This window comes from Pongo pygmaeus, chromosome 19, assembly GCF_028885625.2.
Source record: "Pongo pygmaeus isolate AG05252 chromosome 19, NHGRI_mPonPyg2-v2.0_pri, whole genome shotgun sequence".
Taxonomy (NCBI): domain Eukaryota; kingdom Metazoa; phylum Chordata; class Mammalia; order Primates; family Hominidae; genus Pongo; species Pongo pygmaeus.
This window is the reverse complement of record NC_072392.2, coordinates 48287432-48310042: the sequence shown is the minus strand read 5'-3', so window position 1 is coordinate 48310042 and position 22611 is coordinate 48287432. Positions and strand designations below refer to the sequence as shown.

Here is a 22611-nt window from a genome sequence, read left to right as displayed (position 1 = left end):
CAAACACCTGAAAATGTGAATTGGTGTTAGAACTGGGTAATGGGCAGAGACTGGAAGGGTAGCTGGGATTACAGGCGTGAACCACCACACGTGGCTAATTTTTTTGTACTTTTAGTAGAGACAGAGTTTCACCGTGTTGCCCAGGCTGGTCTTGAACTCCTGACCTCAAGTGATCCGCCTGCGTCGGTCTCCCAAAGCACTGGGATTACAGGCGTGAGCCACCGTGCCCGGCCTTTTAGTTTTTACGTAGTCATTTTTTTAAACGTTTTCCTGTATGATTTCTAAGTGTTTTGTTATGTTTGGAAAGACCTTCTTCAAGAATTAACAAAATTATCCCATATTTTCACTTTAACAAAATTCATTTTAAATTCTTAACTTTTTGATCAAATGGGTGTCTGTGCGTGCTGGCACGCGCGCAAGGAGGCAGACGAGTAGCCTTATTCTTTTCCATGTGGCTAGGTAGTTGTGCCACCTTTATCACATAGAAAGTTTCCCAGATGTCTCAAAGCAAAATAAGTTCAAAATAAATGGTAAAAGCTTTTCAGTAAAGGCGAACTCAGTACGCCTGTCAGCCCCTGTGGGGAGAAGAGACTCCCTTTCCAGGCCAGTCCTTGCCTGCGAACCCGGGGAAACCAGCGGAACGCAGGTGTGCGAGGGCCGGGAGCCTGACGAGCCCTGATACCGACGGCTGCACGGCAGCAGGGGAGCGGTTTGGCGGAGACACAGGGCCGCTCAGAGGCCGCCGCGATGCTCCCCTCCTTGCAGGAGTCGCTGGATGGAGATGAAAAGGAACTAGAGAGCAGCGAAGAGGGAGGCTCAGCCGAGGAGCGGAGACTCGAGCCGCCGTCCAGCAGCCACTACTGTCTTTACAGCTACCGCGGAAGCAGGTGCTGGCGCCCAGCTCTGCCTGCCAGCCCGCCCGCCCCTGCGGCCCCGCCCCCGGCCCGCCGCCCGGCCTAGCACCCCACCCCCGGCCCAGCGGCCCGGCCGCTCCTAAAAGCCATCTTCTCCTCTCCCAGCCAAGGTGTCTGGCCTGAAGGGCGCTCCTCGCCTCTCGCTGCTCTTCCTGGCCCCCATCGTGGACTTGTATGCCTGGCCCAACCATGCCTGTGCCCTTCATCTGCCCCTATATCATCCCAGACCCTTACTCTCGCGGCTGCCCTTTGTTTAGCGCAGTGCTCCGCACTCTCAATAATTTCCTCTCCTGTCCCCTTTCCTTTCTGTCATTATCTCCCCACTTCTCCCATTTCTGTCACACACACCCCCATCCCCACCCTCTGGTTTTCTTCTGTTCTTGCTTCCTCTTTTTCCTGGAACCTTCTTGGCCTTGTCAAGTTTGGTTTTTAAAGGAGTTTTCTTGAACCTTCTGGGTATTTAGCCTTTCCTCCACCCGTTAGGTGGCCTGGAGAGAGAAGGGGCTCTTGTCAGCACTGCTGTATGGGTTTTCCTTGTCAGGAGGATAGGCAGTGCACTTCCACCTTGCAGCATTTTTAGTTGACTCCTTGCCTTACCCTGCTTCCCAGGCCCCCATACTCCTCTTGGTTTAGAGCCCATAATTGATAGCACTATTGATTTTGTGGCTTGTAGATTGGCACAGCAACGAGGGGACAGTGATGACGGAAGCCCAAGTGGCACAAATGCAGAAACTCCCCCTGGTGATGATTTCAGGTAAAAAGAGCTTCACCATAATTCATGCATGTGCTTTCATCTTCCCTGCATCTCTGGCCTGTACATGTCAGTGGATACTCTATTTCCACTGAGCTTTCCCTGAGTCAAACCGTCAATTCCTCCTATCTCCTAGGAACCTCATCCTGATTTCCTCATTGGCTGGTTCATTCAAGGCTGGGGCAAACAAATCCACATACTGATAGTGTGCTTGGTGATTAGCCAGAAAGAAATCCTTTTTTTTTCTTTTTCCTTTTAAATTGAGACAGAGTCTTGCTCTGCTGCCCAGGCTGGAGTGCAGTGGCATGATCTTGGCTCGCTGCAGCGTCAACCTCCCCGGCCTCAGGTGGTCCTCTCACCTCAGCCTCCCCAGTAGCTGGGACTACTGACCACCACACCTGGCTAATTTTTGTATTTCTGGTAGAGATGGGGTTTGGCCATGTTGCCCAGGCTGGTCTTGAACTCCTGCACTCAAGTGATCCGCCCACCTCTGCCTCCCAAAGTGTTGGGATTACAGGCATGAGCCACCTTGCCCAGCCCTGAAATCTTTTTTTTTTTTTTTTTTTTGAGACAGAGTCTCCCTCTGTTGTCCAGGGTGGAGAGCAGTGGTGCGATCTCGGCTCACTGCAAGCTCTGCCTCCCGGGTTCACGCCATTCTCCTGCCTTAGCCTCCCGAGTAGCTAGGACTACAGGCACCCGCCACCACGCCTGGCTAATTTTTTTGTATTTTTTTTAGTAGAGACAGGGTTTCACTGTGTTAGCCAGGATGATCTCGATCTCTTGACCTTATGGTCCACCCGCCTCGGCCTCCCAAAGTGCTGGGATTACAGGCGTGAGCTACTGCGCCCGGCCCCAGCCCTGAAATTTTTAAATCATCAATTATACCTCAATAAAGTTGAAAGATAAAAAAGATAAGAATGTGTGCAGGGGTGTGATTATAATGACTGACCATGGAATTAAGGCGGAATAAGGAGGGAAGTGAGATGAGAAACTTGAGAGACTGAAAAAGAGGTAGGGTCAGTGGATTGGGGGTTCCAGTGGAGTCACAGTACTGGAGAGAATGAGCTGGAAAGATAGCAATATTTTAAGCTATTTGATGTGGTAGATCATACTTAGTGACATACATTCCTAGAAGCCTCACCAATAGAGGTCATAAGGACAGCTTTCCCCAGTCCTTAAAAGAGCCCCTGGCTTTGGTACCATTCTGTCTGACTTAATGTGTGTGAATACACTAGTCCACTGGTAAAGAATGTGTGTCTTTCATTTGTCAAGCCTCTCCTTGGCAGATACTAATCTACCATCCGAAGTGGAGCCAGAGCTGCGCAGTTTCATTGCTAAGCGTCTTTCAAAAGGTGCAGTCTTTGAAGGGCTGGGTAATGTTGCATCTGTGGAGCTAAAGTAAGTGCAAAATGTGCTGTGTCCTGAGTTTTTATTTCTGAACTAAATATGAGAAGTGATGAGAAACTCCAGAAGATCAGCTCCTACTAGACCTGCAGAATTTGTCTTTATTCTCTGGCAGCCCGAGCACTGGGCCTCACACATAAACTTTTGTGGAATGGAATTAATTGAATGGCAGAGACCCTGGCACCCAATTGCACTTTATTTAATTAGTTTTTTTTTTTTTTTTTGAGACAGGGTCTTGCTTTGTTGCACTCCAGGCTGGAGTGCAGTGGCCCGATTACAGCTCACTGCAGCCTTGACCTCCTGGGCTTAATCAATCCTCTCACCTCAGCCTCCCAAGTAGCTGGGACTGCAGGCAGGCACTACTATGCCCAGCTAATTTTTTAATTTTTTTTTTTTTTTTTTTTTTTAGAAATGGGGTCCTACCATGTTGCCCAGGCTAATAAGTTTTGTACTTAGAAGAAGAAAAGAGTTGATTATTAAAACTAAATTTGTATACAGTTTGTATTTTCACAAACTTTTGTGTAGTTTTCCTTACAAAGGGGAAATATAGCAGATACTCTTATTTTCATTTTCAGATGAGGAAATAAACTCAGAGAAGTTTATGTAAACTTAGGTCATGAGGCTGGTCAAATTGATGGAGTTCAGGCTTAAACATGAGCATTCTTAGTCCAATTCCAACTGTCTTTCCATTACACCTCTACTTTTTGTTTTTTTTTGTTTTTGTTTGAGACAGAGTCTCAGTGTGTTGCCCAGACTGGAGTACAGTAGCATGATCTTGGCTTACTGCAACCTCTGCCTCCCTGATTCAAGCAATTCTCCTGCCTCAGCCTCCCGAATAGCTGGGATTACAGGCATGCACCACCATACCCGGCTAATTTTTGTATTTTTAGTAGAGATGGGGTTTCACCATGTTGGCCAGGCTGGTCTCGAACTCCTGACCTCAGGTGATTCACCCACCTTGGCCTCCCAAAGTGCTGGGATTACAGGTGTGAGCCACTGTGCCCGGCCTCCATTATACCTCTTTATTATAGTTCAACTCAGACCGTGAAGTTAGCATACAGGTCCCCTCAGGAGTTTGAGCCCACTTCCCAAGGATGAGGCCACCTTCAGGCACATCTGCCTGAAACATCAATTTGTGAAGGTTTGGGAGAGGGGAGAGCATGCCTTTTTTTTAATATAAACATGGGTATGAACTAGAGTGAAATTTGTGTGAATTTTTCACATAAGACAGGAGAATTCAAAGAAATTTCATGTATGGTAGTGGCTGCTTTAACTAAAGCCCTCCAGGGTATACATTCATTTTTCTTTGCTGCTGCAAGTATACCAACGAGAAGTCTGGGAAGCTCTGAGTTAGTGGGCAGTTTAATGGTGTTGCCAGATCAAGATGACCGGAATTCAGAGCAGTCTACAAAATTATAGATGCATGAGTAACCAAAATAATGCATTTTACATTTTCTTTCTTTTCTAGAATTCCAGGTTACCGAGTTGGTTGTTATTACTGCCTTTTCCAAAATGAAAAACTGCTTCCTGAAACAGTAACAACAGACTCTGAACGTAACCCTTCAGAATATGTGGTCTGTTTTTTAGGAGGGTCTGAAAAAGGACTTGAGCTATATCCTTTCTTTGGTTTTTGAGAACATCAGGAAGGAAAACATGGGAAGGCAGGTGGAAGAATATTACTACCAACCTCCAAAAAGCTTTTCTACTCCTCGTGTATTTAGTTGAATTTCATACCTTCATGTGGCCATTTTGCCTTGGCTTGTTTGCATTTGTAGCTCACATTATTTGAGAGATTTTATATTTCTCATTGAGAGATGAAATACTGTCTTCATTATTCATCCTTTATTGCTTCCTTAAGAACATACTTTCAGGCTTGAATTGGACAAGTACATTCAAGGGCTGAAAAATAACATGAATTGTGAGGTAAGGTGACTGACTTAATGGTTTTTAAAGACTGAAATGGGGCCAGGCTCAGTGGCTCACGCCTGTAATCCCAGCACTTTGGGAGGCCAAGGTGGGCAGATCACAAGGTCAGAGACCAGCCTGGTCAATATGATGAAACTTCGTCTCTACTAAAAATTAGCCAGGCATGGTGGCAGGCACCTGTAGTCCCAGCTACTTGGGAGGCTGAGGCAGGAGAATTGCTTGAACCCGGGAGGCAGAGGTTTCAGTGAGCCGAGATCGCACCACTGCACTCCAGCCTGAGCGACAGAGTGAGACTCCGTCTCAAAAAAATAAAAAAATAAAATAACGACTGAAGTGATTAATATACTGTGATTGCTCTACTTGTCAAATCATATAGGTAGACACAAAGACGCCTATATTCTAGAAACTTGCCACCTTGTGAGCTAGTAGAGAGGTGACTTTTTTAAAATTTTGTTTTAGATAGGGTCTTGCTTTGTTGCCCAGGCTGCAGGGCAGTGGTGCGATCAGGCTCACTGCAGCCTCAGCCTCTTGGGGCTCAAGCAGTCTTCTCGCCTCAGCCTCCAAATAGCTGGGACTACAGGCAAATACCAACACGCCTGGCTAACTTTTGGTATTTTTTGTCGAGATGGGGATCTCACTTTGTTGCTCAGGCTGGTCTAGATTCCTGGCCTCAAGCAATTCTCCCTCCTCAGCCACCCAAAGTGCTGAGATTACAGACGCGAGCCATTGTGCCCGGCCTACAGGTGGTTTCTTTTTCTTTTTCATTTTTTGAGATAGGGTCTCACTCTATCACCCAGGCTGGAGTGCAGTGGCACGATCATGGCTTACTGCAGCCTTTTCTGGGCTCCAGCGATCCTCCCACCTCAGCCTCCCAAGTAGCTGGTACCACAGGCATGCACCACCATGCCCAGCTAATTGTATTTTTGGTAGAGGTGGGGTTTTGCCATATTGCTCAGGCTTGTCTTGAACTGCTGAGCTCAAGTAATCCACCTGCCTCGGCCTCCCAAAGTGCTGGGATTACAGGTATAAGCCGCTGCACCCAGCCTACAGGTGATTTTAAAGGGATACAGGAAACATAATCCTGTAAGTGCTGAAAGTTTCACAAGACTACTTCTGATGTTTTGTATCTATGAAAAATTCGATCTATTCAATGGCATGTAGTAACATGCCTGGCGAGGAAGAGGATGTCCTTTTCCTGATTCCTAGGCATATAAGATTTATATTATGGTCAGAAGTACCGATCCATGTAGCCTCTGGCACCAAAGACATGCTATGCAATAGTATGGCTGTTCTTGAACTCAACATAAAAGATTCTTAAAAACATTCTATTTTCATTAATTGATCTTTTATGAATTAGGCATATCCATATCAACTTATTCAAACCTTTGAAAAACTGGCTGGGTGTGGTGGCTCACACCTGTAATCTCAGCACTTTGAGAGGCCGAAGCGGGCAGATCACTTGAGCCCAGGAGTTCAAGACCAGCCTGGGCAACAAAGTGAAACCCCATCTCTACAACAAATACAAAAATTAGCCAGGCATGGTGGCACACACCTGTAGTCCCAGCTACTTGGGAGGCTGAGGTGGGAGGATCGCTTGAGCCTGGGAAATTGAGGCTGCAGTGAGCTATGATTGCACCACTGCACTCCAGCCTGGATGACAGAGTGAGACCCTGTCTCAAAAAAGCAAACAAAAACAGTGCTTTCAGCTTGTAGCAGTTGTTAGTCATGACTCTCACAAATTTACTACCCATTACATATATAGTAGTAGTTTTACTTTTCACATACTTAGAAGATACTGCAGGAGAGAGGAAGGGATAGTGCAGGAGTGAGCAACTGATGCAAGTCTAATAGAGCCGTTCTCCCAGACTAGAGCTCTTCGTGTGTGACACTAGTCTTCAGGGAGCAGCATAGCCTAGAAAGCCAGATGTGCTCATGGCAGCATGTCTGACATCTGGAGTGGGGTAGAGTGCTTTGATGAGTTACTTGTATCCTTCCCCATTCACATTCTGAATACGAATGAATTCTCTATCTACATGCCGTTAGTCATTCAAAAGGCACTTAATAAGCTCATACTATGCATGTTTTAGACACTGTACCACAAGTGCCAGGGAAATGAGGATTATTGAGTGAGTATCTCCATTGAGTGCACAGTACAGTGGGAGGAGAGGGATTTGTGAGTACCCAACTCTTCCCTGTGAAGAAATAGCATGGAACCCTATTCAGTCTCTTCATTTCATAGAATGCATTTCTTGGTGTGTTTTAAATAAATTCAGTACAGATTTAATCCTCACCCTGCCCAACAAGCCAGGAAAGGTATATCACAATTTCTTTTTTTGAATTGGTGGTGTTAGCTTTAAAAAGGGAGGTGTCTATCCTGGTCTTTTTCACCATCAAGGATATGAAGAAGAAGATAATGAAGTCCACTAAAGGAAAGGCTTATATTAAAGCAAATGATGTTCTTTCTTGATTTAGGAAAGGGGCCTGGAGAGTCACATAAAATCCTATCTGAGCAGCTGGTTTGAGGATGTTGTATGCCCAATCCAAAGGGTTGTTCTTCTCTTTCAGGAAAAGCTTACCTTTCTGCTACATGCTGTAAGTACTGCCAAATGAGAGCATTTCCTTAACTGAGAATCACTTTGGATGATTTAGAAATGTACTCATTTTCTCTGAACGTGACTCCCATCCCTCCCCAAATATTCAAACTATGCTTGCTATCAAGATAGACCACACTTTATTTTCTCAGATCTAGAAAGTGATATTACTAAGGTAGAGTTGAATTTCAAATGCTGAGTCTTCCTAATAGGATAAAACATTTTAAAATAATTACTTTTCCAAGTGATCTGGGAAAGGTGTAGTTTCCAAAACAATTTGAAAAGGAAAACAAAAACCCAAAGCAATTTTGATTCTATAAAATGTTAATGAACAGTGGCTGAACAAGGCTCTGGAGAGCTTGTGCCAGTGCCCGTCAATCGCTGTCCAGTGTGGTAGGGACTTATGGGGACATTTAGTCATGAGTAGCTGCTCAAGAAAAACTGGAATATATGTACTAATCAGGCTTTATTTTTCTCTCATAGGCTTTGAGTTACACTCCTGTTGAAGTTAAAGAATCAGATGAAAAAACAAAGAGAGACATTAACAGGTAAAGAACAGTTTTTTCAAAGAGAAAAGCTTTTCCACAGCAAGATTGACATCTGTGTTTGCAAACTGCTCCTCCCATCCCTTCCCCACCAGCCCAGTGCAAAATAAATTTGTTTTCACCCTTCCGTCCTGCAATATTGTTTGTGGAAATGGACTTGTGTGTGTGGCAGGTTTCTGAGTGTGGCCAGTCTTCAAGGACTTATTCATGAAGGCACCATGACTTCTTTGTGCATGGCCATGACAGAGGAGCAGCATAAGTCTGTGGTCATCGATTGCAGCAGCTCCCAGCCTCAGTTCTGCAATGCAGGTGAGCTACAACCTCTGAAGCAGCCTTCCTACATCTCTTGCGAGTCCCCATCTTTGCACTGAGAGCCTATGATACAACCTTATTCTTCCTGCCTTGTGCAGTTTTACATGGTTATCTCAAACCATGAGAAACCACTTGCTGAAAACAATATAATTCTAGAAACATGGAAATCATGCCATGCCTAAGCAATTCCACACGTAGGTACATAAAGAAATTCTAGTATGTGTACACAAGGAGACGAATTTTAAAATGTCCATAAAGGCATTACTTGAAAAAGCAAGGAATTGGAAGCAATTTAAGTGTTTATCAACAGGAAAACTGATAAGCTGCTATATTCATGCAATGGAATATAACAGAGCAGTGAAAATTAATGAACTAGAGCTACTTGTGTCAATATAGCTCTCAAACATACTATTTAGTGAAATAGCCATAAAAGAAAAAATACATAAAAGTTTTAACATATGCAGAATAATGTAGATAAGGCTTACACGTGCAAAGGTATATGGGAAAAGTTTAAAGACGTCTGCGGGAATGATTATCCTTTCTGATGGGAAAGGAAGGGGGATGTGATTGGGAAGGGGCATACAGGGGGCTTCAGCCATTTTGGTATTCCTTAGCCATGTGGTGAGCACACTGTTTTTTTAGGCCATTATACATGTCTTAAATAATTCATTATAGATGTTTTTATAAAGAAATAAATGGGTCGGGCGCGGTGGCTCACACCTGTAATCCCAGCACTTTGGGAGGCTGAGGCAGGTGGATCATCTGAGGTCAGGAGTTTGAGACCAGCCTGGCCAATATGGTGAAACCCCGTATCTACTAACAATGTAAAAAAATAACCAGGCATGGTGGCAGGCGCCTGTAATCCCAGCTACTCAGGAGGAGAATCACTTTAATCCAGGAGGCGGAGGTTGCAGTGAGCCGAGATCGTGCGATTGCACTCCAGCCGGGCAACAAGAGCAAATCTCCCATCTCAAATAAATAAGTAAATAAAGCTTTGTAAAATTTCATTTTATTTAGTCTCTCTGAAATGTTTTATAGGAAGTAACCGGTTTTGTGAGGATTGGATGCAAGCTTTTTTAAATGGTGCTGAAGGAGGTAACCCTTTTCTTTTCCGACAAGTACTGGAGAACTTTAAACTAAAGGTAATTAGTTGGCTGTGTGCCAAGTGCCACATGAAATTTTTGTCTGAATTTTAATTAGTACCAGTGACAGAGTAACAAATCGCTTTATAGCTGTGATGTCTGTTAATTAGGATGTTCTCAAAACTGGAATTATCAGAAGACATTTACTTTATTTTTTGGTAGCTTCTGTATACATATCATTTCTAATAAATTGGGTTGAATGCTTGCTTATATTTAAGGAACATCAGTCTTACAATTTGTGACTTAACTTAGTTGGAAAGCACAAAAAAAGTGATTCAGTGCCTAAGTTTTCAAAATTCTGATGGGGGATGGGCGCAGTGGCTCACGCCTATAATCCCAGCACTTTGGGAGACCATGGCAGGTGGATTGCTTGAGGCCAGGAGTTCAAGACCAGCCTGGCCAACATGGCGAAACCCTTTCTCTACTAAAATTATAAAAATTAGCTGGGCCTGGTGGCGCATGCCTGTAATCCTGGCTATGTCAGGTGGCTGAGGCACGAAAACTGCTTGAACCCAGGAGGCAGAGGTTGCAATGATCCCATATTGTGCCACTGCACTCCGGCCTGGGTGACAGAGTGAGACTGTGTCTAAAAAAAAAATTCTGATGGGGACGTGTTCTCACCTTATTTAGTTTTGTTTGTTTGTTTTAAGAGACAGAATCTTACTCTGTCACTCAGGCTAGAGTGCAGTGGTGCAATCATGGCTCACTGCAGCCTTAACCTCCTGGGTTCAAGCAGTCTTCCTGTCTCAGCCTCCTGAGTAGCTGGAACTACAGATGTGCACCACCACACTCAGCTAATTATTTTTATTTTTTGTAGAGACGGGGTCTCGCTGTGTTGCCCAGGCTAGTCTCAAACTACCGGCCCTTAAGCAATCCTTTTGCCTGGGGCTCCCAAAGTGTTGGGATTACAGACATGAGCCACCATGCTAGGCAGGAGATTATTTTAAAGTATTTTTATCTTGTATAAGAGATTTCTGGCTGCACGTGGTGGCTCACGCCTGTAATTCCAACACTTTGGGAGGCCGAGGCGGGTGGATCACTTGAGGTCAGAAGTTTGAGACCAGCCTGACCAACATGGTGAAACCCCGTCTCTACTAAAAATACAAAATTAGCCTGGTGTGGTGGCACACACCTGTAGTCCCAGGTAATTGGGAGGCTGAGGCAGGAGAATCACTTGAACCCAGGAGGCAGAGTTTGTGGTGAACCGAGATCGAGCCATTGCGCTTCAGCCTGGGCAACAAGAGCGAAACAAGAAACAAAAAAGTGATTTTCTTCTTCTACCAAGGGCAAAGCATACTGCAATTTAAATTTTGGAAATATTTAATATGAAAAGCAAACAATTCAGGAAGATATGTTGAGTTCTCAGCTAGATAGGAGTTATTTTTTGAGCTTCATTATTATTTCACTTAACACATTTTTAACTGGGTAATCTTTTTCTAGGCCATACAAGACACAAACAATTTGAAGAGATTTATCCGACAGGCAGAAATGAATCATTATGCTTTGTTTAAATGTTACATGTTCCTAAAGAACTGCGGTAGTGGAGATATACTTTTGAAGATTGTTAAAGTGGAACATGAAGAAATGCCTGAAGCCAAAAATGTGGTAGCTGTCCTTGAAGAATTCATGAAAGAAGCTCTTGACCAAAGTTTTTGATCATATGTTTTGAGATAATTGTATGATCAAGTTGTATATTTAAGTCTTAGTGTTTGAAATTGCAGCTGTAATTGTTCATAGGATTGCTGTTTAAGATGAGTTGAAACTCAATCCAGATTTTCTTTTCGTATTTTACCAATTTAACTTAAACAAAAATCTGAGGAACATCTTCACTGAGTCCTAGATAGATATGTATGTGAGAGTTGTGGAATTTTAGTGTCTCACTGGCCCCATAAATTCCAGGCTTCAGGAAGTTGTTGCTTAAAAAATTTCAGAGATGATTTTGTTTGTGGCTTTTCTCAGGAAAAGCCTGAGTTTGCTGCAGTATTTAGCAACTTTTCTTCTCAGAAAAACCATAATACTTCCTTTTCAGTGGACTGTAGCTTCTTAAAAAAAAAAATGTAATCCTAGTCTTAGAAGAGATTAATACCACTACACCATTTCAGAGATAGATCCGTGCATCCTGTGGGTGCTTGATACATTTTTTTGTCTAGTTGATAATGGCATGGATGATAAAGTCAGATTTTAAGTCAATATGCAAATCCTGAGTATGTAGAAAATTAAATGAGCTTTACAAATCGATGCACTAGCTTCAAGATAAAATATTATCTTTGAGCTGGGCACAGTGGCTCAAGCCTGTAATCCCAGCACTTTGGGAGGCTGAGGCGGGCAGATCACGAGGTCAGGAGATCGAGACCATCCTGGCAAACACAGTGAAACCCCGTCTGTACTAAAATACAAAAAATTAGCCGGGCGTGGTGGCGGGCGCCTGTAGTCCCAGCTACTCTGGAGGCTGGGGCAGGAGAATGGCGTGAACCCAGGAGGTGGAGCTTGCAGTGAGCCGAGATCGCGCCACTGCACTCCAGCCTGGGCAACAGAGCGAGACTCTGTCTCAGAAAACAAAAAATTATCTCTGAGAGAAAGCTACTGCAGAAATCGCCTTCAGTCACCATTTCATTTATTTGTTCACAGGTATTTATGAAGAGCCTGTGTTTTCTTTTAGGTGAAAATGCTGGAGTTTTAAAACAGTGTTGAGAAAAGAAACAAAAAGTACATACAGTTTACAAGCAAACTGTAACATAAGGAATGCAAACAGGTTCTTCCTATTAGAGTTACTCATAGATTTTAGTTTTTTGTACATTGGTTACAAGCCTCAGATTGTTTTACTCTGAATCAATTGAAAGTGCCCTCAGCTAGCCGTTTACAATTCCCATGGAAGCCTATGTAGCTACATACATACAATTGCAATTTGCTTGGCATAGCTCTTTAATAAATTCATTTGATAATGATTTTTGCTTAGAAGAACAGAAGTCTTGTGTTCTCACTTCCCTGAGGATGCTCGGAGGAGCACAAACCCATAAAACTGAGGAATCCTTTCTTAAATGGATCTAAATTCACATTAAGTGCTGAGTTTTAACTTTCAAAATGACTGACAATGGCCTTCTGCTTTCTCCTCTACATAAGCCTCGGGACATGACTCACCAAGCATTTCTTTTCTTTTAATGAGAAATACAATTCAGAATCTTCATAAATGCTTTCATACGGTTTTAAACTTTAATAACTTGGATTGTAGGCAGTATAGAAAAAAATCTAAGTAGCATTTTTCATAGTATTAAAGTGAGAGTGGCTGGGCACGATGGCTCATGCCTGTAATCCCAGCACTTTGAGAGGCCGAGGCGGGTGAGATCAGGAGTTCCAGACCAGCCTGACCAATATGGTGAAACCCTGTCTCTACTAAAATTACAAAAATTAGCTGGGAATTGTGGTGTGTGCCTGTAGTCCCAGCTACTTGGGAGGCTGAGGCAGGAGAATCGCTTGAACCCGGGAGGCAGAGATTGCAGTGAGCCGAGATTGCGCCACTGCATTCCAACCTGAGCAACAGAGCGAGACTCTGTCTCAAAAAAATAAAGTCAGGGTGACTAAGGACAACCAGCAATTTTATGACACTATCCTTGAATCTGACTGTCTTTCCCCAATGTAGTTGGTTCCCCACTTGGAAATCATTTTTTAAAGTAAGCTACATTAGCACATCAACGTTTTAAGTCTGAAAAACATACTTCATTTTCAAATTCATGTCATTCAAGAGCCTATGTTGTAAATGGCATTTAAAAGCAAATGTGTTACCTGCTTCAAATCATTTATGGATATAGGCAATGTGTAATTATATATTCTCTGTGTGGTTGTATATATTTTTGTAATATAGGCTCACTACATTACACAGCTCTATATGATAGTCTTATTTTATCTTTTTTTTTTTTTTTTTTTTTTTTAATGAAATGGGGTTTCACTATGTTGCTCAGACTGGTCTTAAACTCTTGGACTCAAGCAATCCTCCCACCTTGGCCTCCCAAACTGAGCCACTGCACCCGGCCTCTGATGATAGTCTTATTTTAAAAAAAGTAAGTCTGGGCCGGGTGCGGTGGCTCACGCCTGTAATCCCAGCACTCTGGGAGGCCGAGGCGGGCATATCATGAGGTCAGGAGATCGAGACCATCCTGGATAACACGGTGAAACCCCGTCTCTACTAAAAATACAAAAAATTAGCCGGGCGTGGTGGCAGGCACCTGTAGTTCCAGCTACTCGGGAGGCTGAGGCAGGAGAATGGCGTGAACCCGGGAGGTGGAGCTCGCAGTGAGTCGAGATCACACCACTGCACTCAAGCCTGGGCGACAGAGCAAGACTCCGTCTCAAAAAAAAAAAAAAAAAAAAAGTCTGACAAACTCTGTATCACTACTGTAGACAAGGAAAATGGTGTCATGGAACTGAATATCTTGGTCATGAGAAGAAACCACAGAGTTCATGACTAGAAACATGTACTGTATTCAAATTTTAATAAGCTACTATCTTGGCTTTTAAAGTTTTTTTGTTTGTCTTTGTTTTTTAAACAAACTTTAAAAAAGTTTTTTTGTTTGTCTTTGTTTGTTTTTGTTTGTCTTTGTTTGTCTTTGTTTGTTTTTATTTTTTAAGATGGCGTCTCGCTCTGTCACCCAGGCTGGAGTGCAGTGGTGCAATCTTGGCTCACTGCAACCTCTGCCTCCCAGGTTCAAGTGATTCTCCTGCCTCAGCCTCCCCAGTAGCTCGGACTACAGGCATGTGCCGCCACGCCTGGCTAATTTTTTGTATTTTTAGTAGAGACGGGGTTTCACCGTGTTAGCCAGGATGGTCTCGATCTTCTCACCTTGTGATCTGCCTGCCTCGGCCTCCCAAAGTGCCGGGACTAGCCACTGCACCTAGCCAGCTTTTAAAGTTTTAAAAAGGATTTGTTCAGACATGGAATATATTTATGTATATTACTTGTGTGCTGTACACACAGAGGAAATGTATGTTTGTCATGTATGAAGAATGGCTTCAGTTTCTCTGTAATTAATTTGTAATTATAATAAAACTTAGCTTCTCATCAAGACAGTTGTTTTTGTTTAATGAGCTCTGTCCTCAAGCCTAACATTTGTATTCCCAACAAGGTTGTGAGGAAATTATACTTGTTATACTAAGGAATTTGTTGAACAAAATCAAATCACTTGCTGGGATACACACCTTTCTGCTTCTTGCAGGAGGCATCGAGCAGAGTCTAAGAGCAATTTCCCTCACAATGTTTTATTCATTGTCCAGTAGAGTTATACCCATAGAACTCAATAACCCAAGTTACTTCCTTTCACTCTCATTCATTATTCACCATGACAGAATGCCTGTCCTCTACCAGAGGATCCCTTAGACCAGGTGCCAGGAAAGCCTGCAGGCTTCTTGGAAATAAGATGCAGTTACTAGGACCACACTTTCCTAACAGTGTGTCTTCTCAGTTAATGGAAACCCTGCTGACTTACTTCAATGAAGTCTTTCCACTTGGAGGTCTGAGAGGGCAGTGCAGTTCTCTTAATTGCTAAATTTCCCAAATGTGGCTGGGTGTGGTGGCTCAGGCCTGTAATCCCAGCACTTTGAGAGGCCAAGGCAGGAGGACTGCATGAGCCTAAGAGTTCGAGACCAGCCTGGCAACACAGTGAAATGCCATCTCTACAAAAAATAAAATTAGCAGGACCTGGTGGTATGTGCCTATAGTCCCAGCTACTCAGGAGGCTGAGGCCGGAAGACTGCTTGAGCCCAGGAGCTCAAAGTAACTGAGCTATGACTACTACTACACTCCAACCTGGGCAACAGAGCAAGACCCTGTCTCAAATATAAAGAAATAGGCCAGGCATGGTGGCTCACGCCTGTAATCCCAGCACTTTTGGAGGCTGAGGTGGGTGGATCACCTGAGGTCGGGAGTTCGAGACCAGCCTGGCCAACATGGAGAAACCCCATCTCTACTAAAAATACAAAATTAGCCAGGCATGGTGGCACGTGCCTGTAATCCCAGCTACTTGGGAGGCTGAGGCAGGATAATTCCTTGAACCTGGGAGTTGGAGGTTGCGGTGAGCTGAGCGCATCATTGCACTCCAGCCTGGGCAACAAGAGAAAAAATACATATATATGGAAGCAGTAATGAATCAACAGCTGTGGTTTTTCTTGTAAATTACTATGAGGGCTGATAAGGTGAAGGTCCTATTACATGAACTCTGAGTGAATGTCCCGAGGTTCATTCCTGTTACTGGATGGCCCCAGGCCTAATGCAATGAGATGGATCTTTAAACAAAGACCCTGAGGCCTGCACATGCTTAGTGCCCTTACAGTTCTGTGCAAATACCTGAGGGCTGACAGCATGAACTTTGGTACCAGCAGTCTTGGGTGTGAAGCCAGCTGTGCCACATACTACCAGCAAGTAACTAAATTTCTCTAACCTTTTCCCTGGTGTGTAAATAGGGGGATATTTATACCTAGTTCACATAAAGTAGCTGTGGAAATGCCTACCTCAGTGCCTAGCACATAGTAGGTACACAGGAAATTGTCTTCATTTCTTTTTTTTTTTGAGACGGAGTTTCACTCTTGTTGCCCAGGCTGGAGTGCAATGGCACGAACTCGGCTCACTGCAACCTCCGCCTCCCAGGTTCAAGTGATTCTCCTGCCTCAGCCTCTCAAGTAGCTGGAATTACAGGCACGTGCTACCACTCCTGGCTAATTTTGTATTTCTAGTAGAGACAGGGTTTCCCCACGTTGGTCAGGCTAGTCTCGAACACCCGACCTCAGGTGATCCGCCCACCTCAGCCTCCCAAAGTGCTAGGATTACAGGCATGAGCCACTGCACCTGTTTTTTTTTTTGTTTGTTTCTTTTTTGAGATGGAGTTTTGTTCTTGTTGCCCAGGCTGGAGTGCAATGGCGCAATCTCGGCTCACTGCAACCTCTGCCTCCTGGGTGCAAGTGATTCTCCTGCCTCAGCCTCCTGAGTAGCTGGGACTACAGGCATGCACCACCATGCTTGGCTAATTTTGTATTTTTAGTATAGACGGGGTTTTGCCATGTTGGCCAGGCTGGTCTCAAACTCCTGACCTCAGGTGATCCACCCGCCTCGGCCTCCCAAAGTGCTGGGATTACAGGTGTGAGCCACTGTGCCCAGCCCTTCATTTCTTAATTACCTTATTATTGGGAAGTGCCTTATTAATGTATGGAAGAATGAGAATCTAGCATTAATAGAAGCGAAGAACCAGGAAAGTAAAAAAGGGAGAGAAGGCAAAGGCAGAGAATTCAACAGCTTCTGGCTCTCCAAGGAGCTTGCCTTTATTATTTATTTATTTATTTGTTTATTTATTTATTTATTTATTGAGACAGGGTCCACTCTGTCACCTAGACTGGAGTGCTGTGGCAGGATCTCGGCTCACTGCAACCCCTGCCTCCCAGGCTCAAGCAATTCTGCCTCAGCCTCCCGAGTAGCTGGGACTACAGGCATGCACCACTATTGCCCGGCTAATTTTTGTATTTTTAGTAGAGACACGGTTTCACCATGTTGGCCAGGCTGGTCTGGAACTCCTGACCTCAAGATCTGCCCGCCTCAGCCTCCCAAAGTGTTGGGATTACAGGCGTGAGCCATTGCACCTGGCAGTTTTTTTGTATTATTAGCAGAGATGTGGTTTTGTCATGTTGGCCAGGCTGGTCTGGCCTCAAGTGATCTGCCTGCCTCAGCCTCCCAAAGTGCTGGGATTACAGGCATGAGCTACTGCGCCTGGCAGGAGCTTGCCTTTAAATGGCTCAGGTACTTCAGCCTGAAGTTGACCTATAAGAGCACTGATGCTCAGAGAGGATCGTGATTTCTCCTTCTAGTGAAGTTGGATCTCCACACGCTAAACAGAAGTGGGTTCTTTGGCCTTTAGCCTTAACGGCACTCTAAAGTTTGTTCTTGGGTAGATTCTGCAGCATTTAAATTTTCTTTTCTTTTCCTTTTTTTTTTTTATTTTGAGACAGAGTCTAGTTCTGTCGCCCAGGCTGGAGTTTAGTGGCATGATCTCAGCTCACTGCAACCTTCGCCTCCAGGGTTCAAGCGATTTTCCTGCCTCAGCCTCCTGAGTAGCTGGGATTACAGGTGCCCACCACAACGCCCAGTTAATTTTTGCATTTTTAGTAGAGACGGGATTTAACTGTGTTGGCCAGGCTGGTCTCGAACTCCTGACTTCATGATCCGCCCACTTCGGCCTCCCAAAGTGCTGGGATTACAGGCGTGAGCCACTGCGCCTGGCCTGTGTTTTTTTTTTTTTTTTTTTTTTTTTTTTTTTTTTTTTGAGACGGAGTCTCACTGTTGCCACACCAGAGTGCAGTGGTGCGATCTCGGCTCACTGCAACCTCTGCCTCCCTGGTTCAAGTGATTCTCTTGCCTTAGCCTCCTGAGTAGCTGGGATTACAGGCGTGCGCCACCACACCCAGCTAATTTTTTGTATTTTTAGTACAGACGGGGTTTCATCATGTTGGCCAGGTTGGTCTTGAACTCCTGACCTCAGGTGATCCACAAGCCTTGGCCTCCCAAAGTGCTGGGATTACAGGTGTGAGCCACCATGCCCGTCCTACATACACATTTTTATCAGAAGAGAAATCACAGCTTTCATCAACCACTCAAAAGAGTTCAGTGATTTGAGAAAAGTTAAGTAAGATGCACACAGCTACAGACTGGTGCTAAGCACTGATGCCCCAATCTGTACTTTATAGAAATCCTAGATCCACCACTGCTGCTGTTCACCCTCTCCCACCCATCCTGACCCAGACCCAGATGAAACAGGCCCTAATGCCAGCCCTTCAGGTCACTTCCTGAATAACCAATGGCTTGGAAAAAAAAAATCTTTAATGGAATCTGTGCTCAAATAATATGTTACAACAAAAATATACAGAATGTACACAATACAAAAATACTTAGAAACAAACATTGCAGTTTGTGTTTTGTTTTTTCCACTTACTCAAGTCCTCGGAGGGGCAGTTCACTGTTGGGCACTGTTTTTAAGGCAGAGGAGAACCGTGCTTTCCAGCCAGCATGGGGAGCAACATGAATGATGCCAGGAAGGGCTTTCACGGCACCCAGGGAATCTGCATTACGTATTTGCAAATTAAATTGGACGCTGGGGGAAGATCCTGGCTTGGTGAGCAATGGCTCCCCTAATCCTCTGGGCAAGAATGGTTCTCATGGAAATCGAGAGTCCTATTAGCTGGCAAAAGAGCCTCATTAGGGAGCTTTTCCTAATTAAAAAACGAATGATGAATGGTGTCATTAAAGCGAAATTTCTCCTTTGAAGGTTTGTTTTCCCTTCCCCAGTTTCTGTGATTCCTCTCCCGTTTAATGAGAGCCAGCGAGTCTATGGCTGCTGTTTGAGGATTCCCCAGCTTTCAGTTTCTGTATCCTGTAGATAAAAGGCCAATCTACCTCCGCCAGCCTGAAGATTTATACACCACCCTCTGGGCCGGCAGCCACCTCAGACAAGGAAAGAGGCAGGGAGGACACGGCCAGCCTTGGCCATGGGCAAGTGCTGCTGAGAGGGTGGTGGAACCTGCTGAGGAGAAAGCCAGATGCCACAAAGGGAACCCCTCTGACCAGACAGCTGCCTCCTGACCTGGGGAGAGGCCTGGGTCAGGTGAAGTGACTCTATGCCCCCACCCTGTGGCCCCGCTTGAAGTCATGGTTGGGAGAGGGAGTGGAGGTGGGTGTGCTGACAGGGAACAGCTGGGGCTGGTGGTCTAAGGTACAGACGAGGGTCCTTGGCAGCAGAGGACACACTTAACATGGTGGGAGACACGATTCCGCCTCCACTGTCCTTCTCAGTAACAAGCTTCCCTGGGAGTCCCCGAGGGAGCTGAGTACTTCTATGAGGGATTTCTAGAGTCTTCTAGTTCAATGCTTTCTCACCCCTGAGAGAGGAAGCCCCCTCTCCAGGTCATACCAGACAGAGTTGGCACTCTGCTCATTCCACCCACACCACAGAAGCCCCAGGGGCCAGGACAGGAATCTGGAGGGGATTCTCCATCCCTCCAGGAAAGGACCTCATCGCTCAGCTTAGTGCGGTTGCAGCCCAGGCAGAGGCAGCAACCTCCTGGCTCCTTCTGCATCCTCCCCCGGACTTCCCTGAGCCCAGCTCCACAGCCTCAGAGCCTCCTCCTCTGAGGCACTGACTTCCATCTACATCTTTCTATCACTAGGGCAGAGAATGTGGGCAGGGCACACACAAGACGCCCCAGGCTGACGCAACCGCCAAAGGTGTGGGCCCACAGTGCCACAGGCTGCGGCCCTCAGCACAGCACTGGTGCGGGGGAGCAGGACCTAGGGCACTACATATGTGGATGAGGCCAGGGCAATCTATTTAGCAGTGGTCCAAGATGGGGCATGGCTGGGCCTCGCCTGCCAGTAAGTGAGTGAGCCCATTTACATGTAGTCACCAGGATGGGAAGCCACTGTGGCCCAAGACCCCAAATGCCTGGCCTGACTGACCCTGGACCCCGCTACACTCAAGGGCCAGGATGGGCACGAGGCTGGAGGAAGACCGTTCCCACACTCCTGCCCCTGTTTCTGGACACGCCCAGCCCCCTGCCTTCCCCCAGGCCTGGCATTCTTTGTTCTTCTGGGCTGTCAGTGGTTGAGAATTCCAAGAGCACGATAAAGGGAGTGTCATCTTTTGTCAAAGGTCATCCTCATGCCCTCCATTCGGGGCCTGCACCAGCTCCTATTAGGAGGGTCATTCCCTCCATCTTGTTTTCTCACTTGTGTAATGGGGGTGGGGTGGATTTGATAACTACCATGTTCTCTCCCGCATCCAAGCCTCCGAGGTTACTGGCTGCCCTCCTTCTGAGGTTCATCCATGCACCCAACAATTCTCCCGAGGCAAAGTTTTCTAACTAAATTGGAATTCCTCTTCCTGTAGCCTCCTGTCCCCCTAACTCAAATGGACACATGGCCTCAACATTCCTACCCCAGCGTCTCTTGTGCCCCCAAAGCTCTTTCTTTCCTAAGGGAGATAGGATGGAACCTTTTTGGATATGAAGGCCATCTCAGAGGGAAACAAGAGCTGAACCTGGCAAACCTCAGCATCCAGGGATCCTCGGAGGGCTTGAGCTCTCCCTCCAGCAGGGCCATTCTGCCACCGGTCAGTGATGCTCAGGGGCAGGTGTGGAAGGGACAGGAGATGGGGTGGAAGGGACAGGAGATGGGAAGGAAGGGGGCAGGCTTTGTCAAAGCAAGGACTCAGCAACCACAGCACACCACAGTCTCCCGCCTCTCACGGACACCCACATGGGCCCCCTGCATCCGCCATGCCTTCTCTGCAGGCGCTGACTTGCCTCAGTTACCTTTCCCATCACATACACACACACACACACACACACACACACACGAATGTTTCAAAACACTGTCTCCATAACCAAAGAGAGGCACAAAGTAGTGTCAGGGCAGCAAAAGGAAAGACAGACCCTAAAACAAGGCTGGGCATGGAGGCTAGGGCACCAGTGTGAGATGCCAATATCCTGGAAGAAAGGGAGGGAGAAGTCTGAAGCTGGTCCTGGGTCTGTCTTCTCCAGGGTGCAACTTGGAATGAAGTTTATTCCCCCTGCTTGGGTCCCTCTCACTGGGTACCCCCAGCACAAGAGGGGGCCTAGAGCCTACAGCCTCCCTGCTCTGCCCAACCCAGGCACAACAGATCATGTCCCAGTGCCCACCAACCAGCCCAGGTCACAGCTGACATGTCCCGTAGGCCCTCTTCTTACTGGAGCTCCAGACCCAGCAGGTGTCAAGGAGACAGCACATGGCCTGCAATTATCTCTGAGCTAGAGAGGGGCCATGCCTGGCTGCAACAACCCTTGAGCCTTCCCATGTCTCTTAGGGTCTCTGAGGGTAGAGGATGAGGAAGAAGCCGCTGCTCAATCCGCAGCAGCGAGGGGGCACCCCCTGGCCCTATGGAAGAAGCCCAGCCCAGGTGAGGGAGGGCCACTCTCACACCCCACCCCAGACCTTCACCCTGGCCCGATGTCATCAGAGCAGCCGAGAAAAACGACAGCAGCCACATCAACTCCTCTGCCAGGTGCCTTTCAGGAAAGGGTCTCCACTGTGTGTCCAAATCTAAACACAAACATTACAGCAGCCCAGAGTCTTCTGTCCTCGCCTGCCCGGCCTAGCTGAGCTGGTGATGAGAAAAAACCTCGCAGGTGCTCCCTGTGGGTGCCGCTTTTCCCTCCCCTCCCCGACCTCGGGCCTCCAGCCCTCAGGGGGGAGGCGGCAGCTTCAAGTCCAGCAGGGTGTAGGCAAAGATGTTCCAGAAGACGGCAAACAGCACGAAGACGGTGTACATGGCCACAAAAATCCACCACAGTGACTGGTCCTGGAGCCTCTGCTCATAGTTCCTCAAGACCACCACGCCCAGGGTGATGCCCACGGCCACGCCACCCAAGTGCGCCACGAAGCTTGGGTGAGGACACGGGGGATAGGCCGATGGGTGGAAGCGGAGCCACACGGCCCGCCCAAACTCCATGCTCACTGCAAGGGGAGGAAGCAGAGAGTTGTCACAGGAGGGCCCTGAGCAGGGGCTGAGGGCCTTCACTTCATCACCCACCCATGAATTCATTCCCTATTAGGCCAAGCACCATTCTCTGCACTGGGGACACAGTAGTGAAGGAGGCAGGCAAATCTCTGTTCTCCCAGAGCTTACAGGGTCTAGCAATAAAGCAGTAAGCAATTACATACATAAGATAATTTCAGGAAGAGAGACATCTATGGGGGGAAACAGGTGATGTAAAAGTAATGCCTGGTTTAAGGAGGGAAATTCTTTAGCTTGGGGAGTCACGCAAGACCTCCCTAAAGAGGTGACATTTGGCCGGGCACGGCGACTCACACCTGTAATCTCAGCACTTTGGGAGGCCGAGGCGGGTGGATCACCTGAGGTCAGGAGTTCGAGACCAGCCTGGCCAACATGGTGGAACCCCATCTCTACTAAAAATACAAAAATTAGCTAGGTGTGGTGGTGGGCTCCCGTAATCCCAGCTACT

The 22611-nt window shown here is 46.3% G+C and overlaps 2 protein-coding genes across 6 annotated transcripts in view; one reads left to right on the top strand and one right to left on the bottom strand.

The window, feature by feature from the left end:
* The first annotated feature begins 698 nt into the window (after positions 1–698).
* C19H17orf75 (chromosome 19 C17orf75 homolog) lies at positions 699–14642 on the top strand. Its single transcript, XM_054459970.2, has 10 exons — positions 699–887; positions 1588–1668; positions 2938–3063; positions 4538–4681; positions 4935–4992; positions 7468–7587; positions 8070–8134; positions 8304–8440; positions 9482–9585; positions 11026–14642. Exons 1-10 carry the CDS (start codon positions 748–750, stop codon positions 11239–11241), a joined length of 1191 nt encoding a protein of 396 aa, XP_054315945.1. The 5' UTR covers positions 699–747; the 3' UTR covers positions 11242–14642.
* Positions 14643–18416: 3774 nt separating this feature from the next.
* Positions 18417–22611, bottom strand: part of RHBDL3 (rhomboid like 3) — a 58921-nt gene continuing 54726 nt past the window's right edge. For 3 of the 5 annotated variants that reach the window (XM_063656162.1, XM_063656164.1, XM_063656163.1), the window contains exon 8: positions 18423–22102. In XM_063656162.1, coding sequence (XP_063512232.1) covers positions 21831–22102 — 272 coding nt within the window. In that variant the 3' untranslated portion in view covers positions 18423–21830. Of the gene's footprint in view, positions 22103–22611 lie in introns of all 5 variants that reach the window. The other 2 variants (XM_054459968.2, XM_063656161.1) reach the window with 1 other exon arrangement.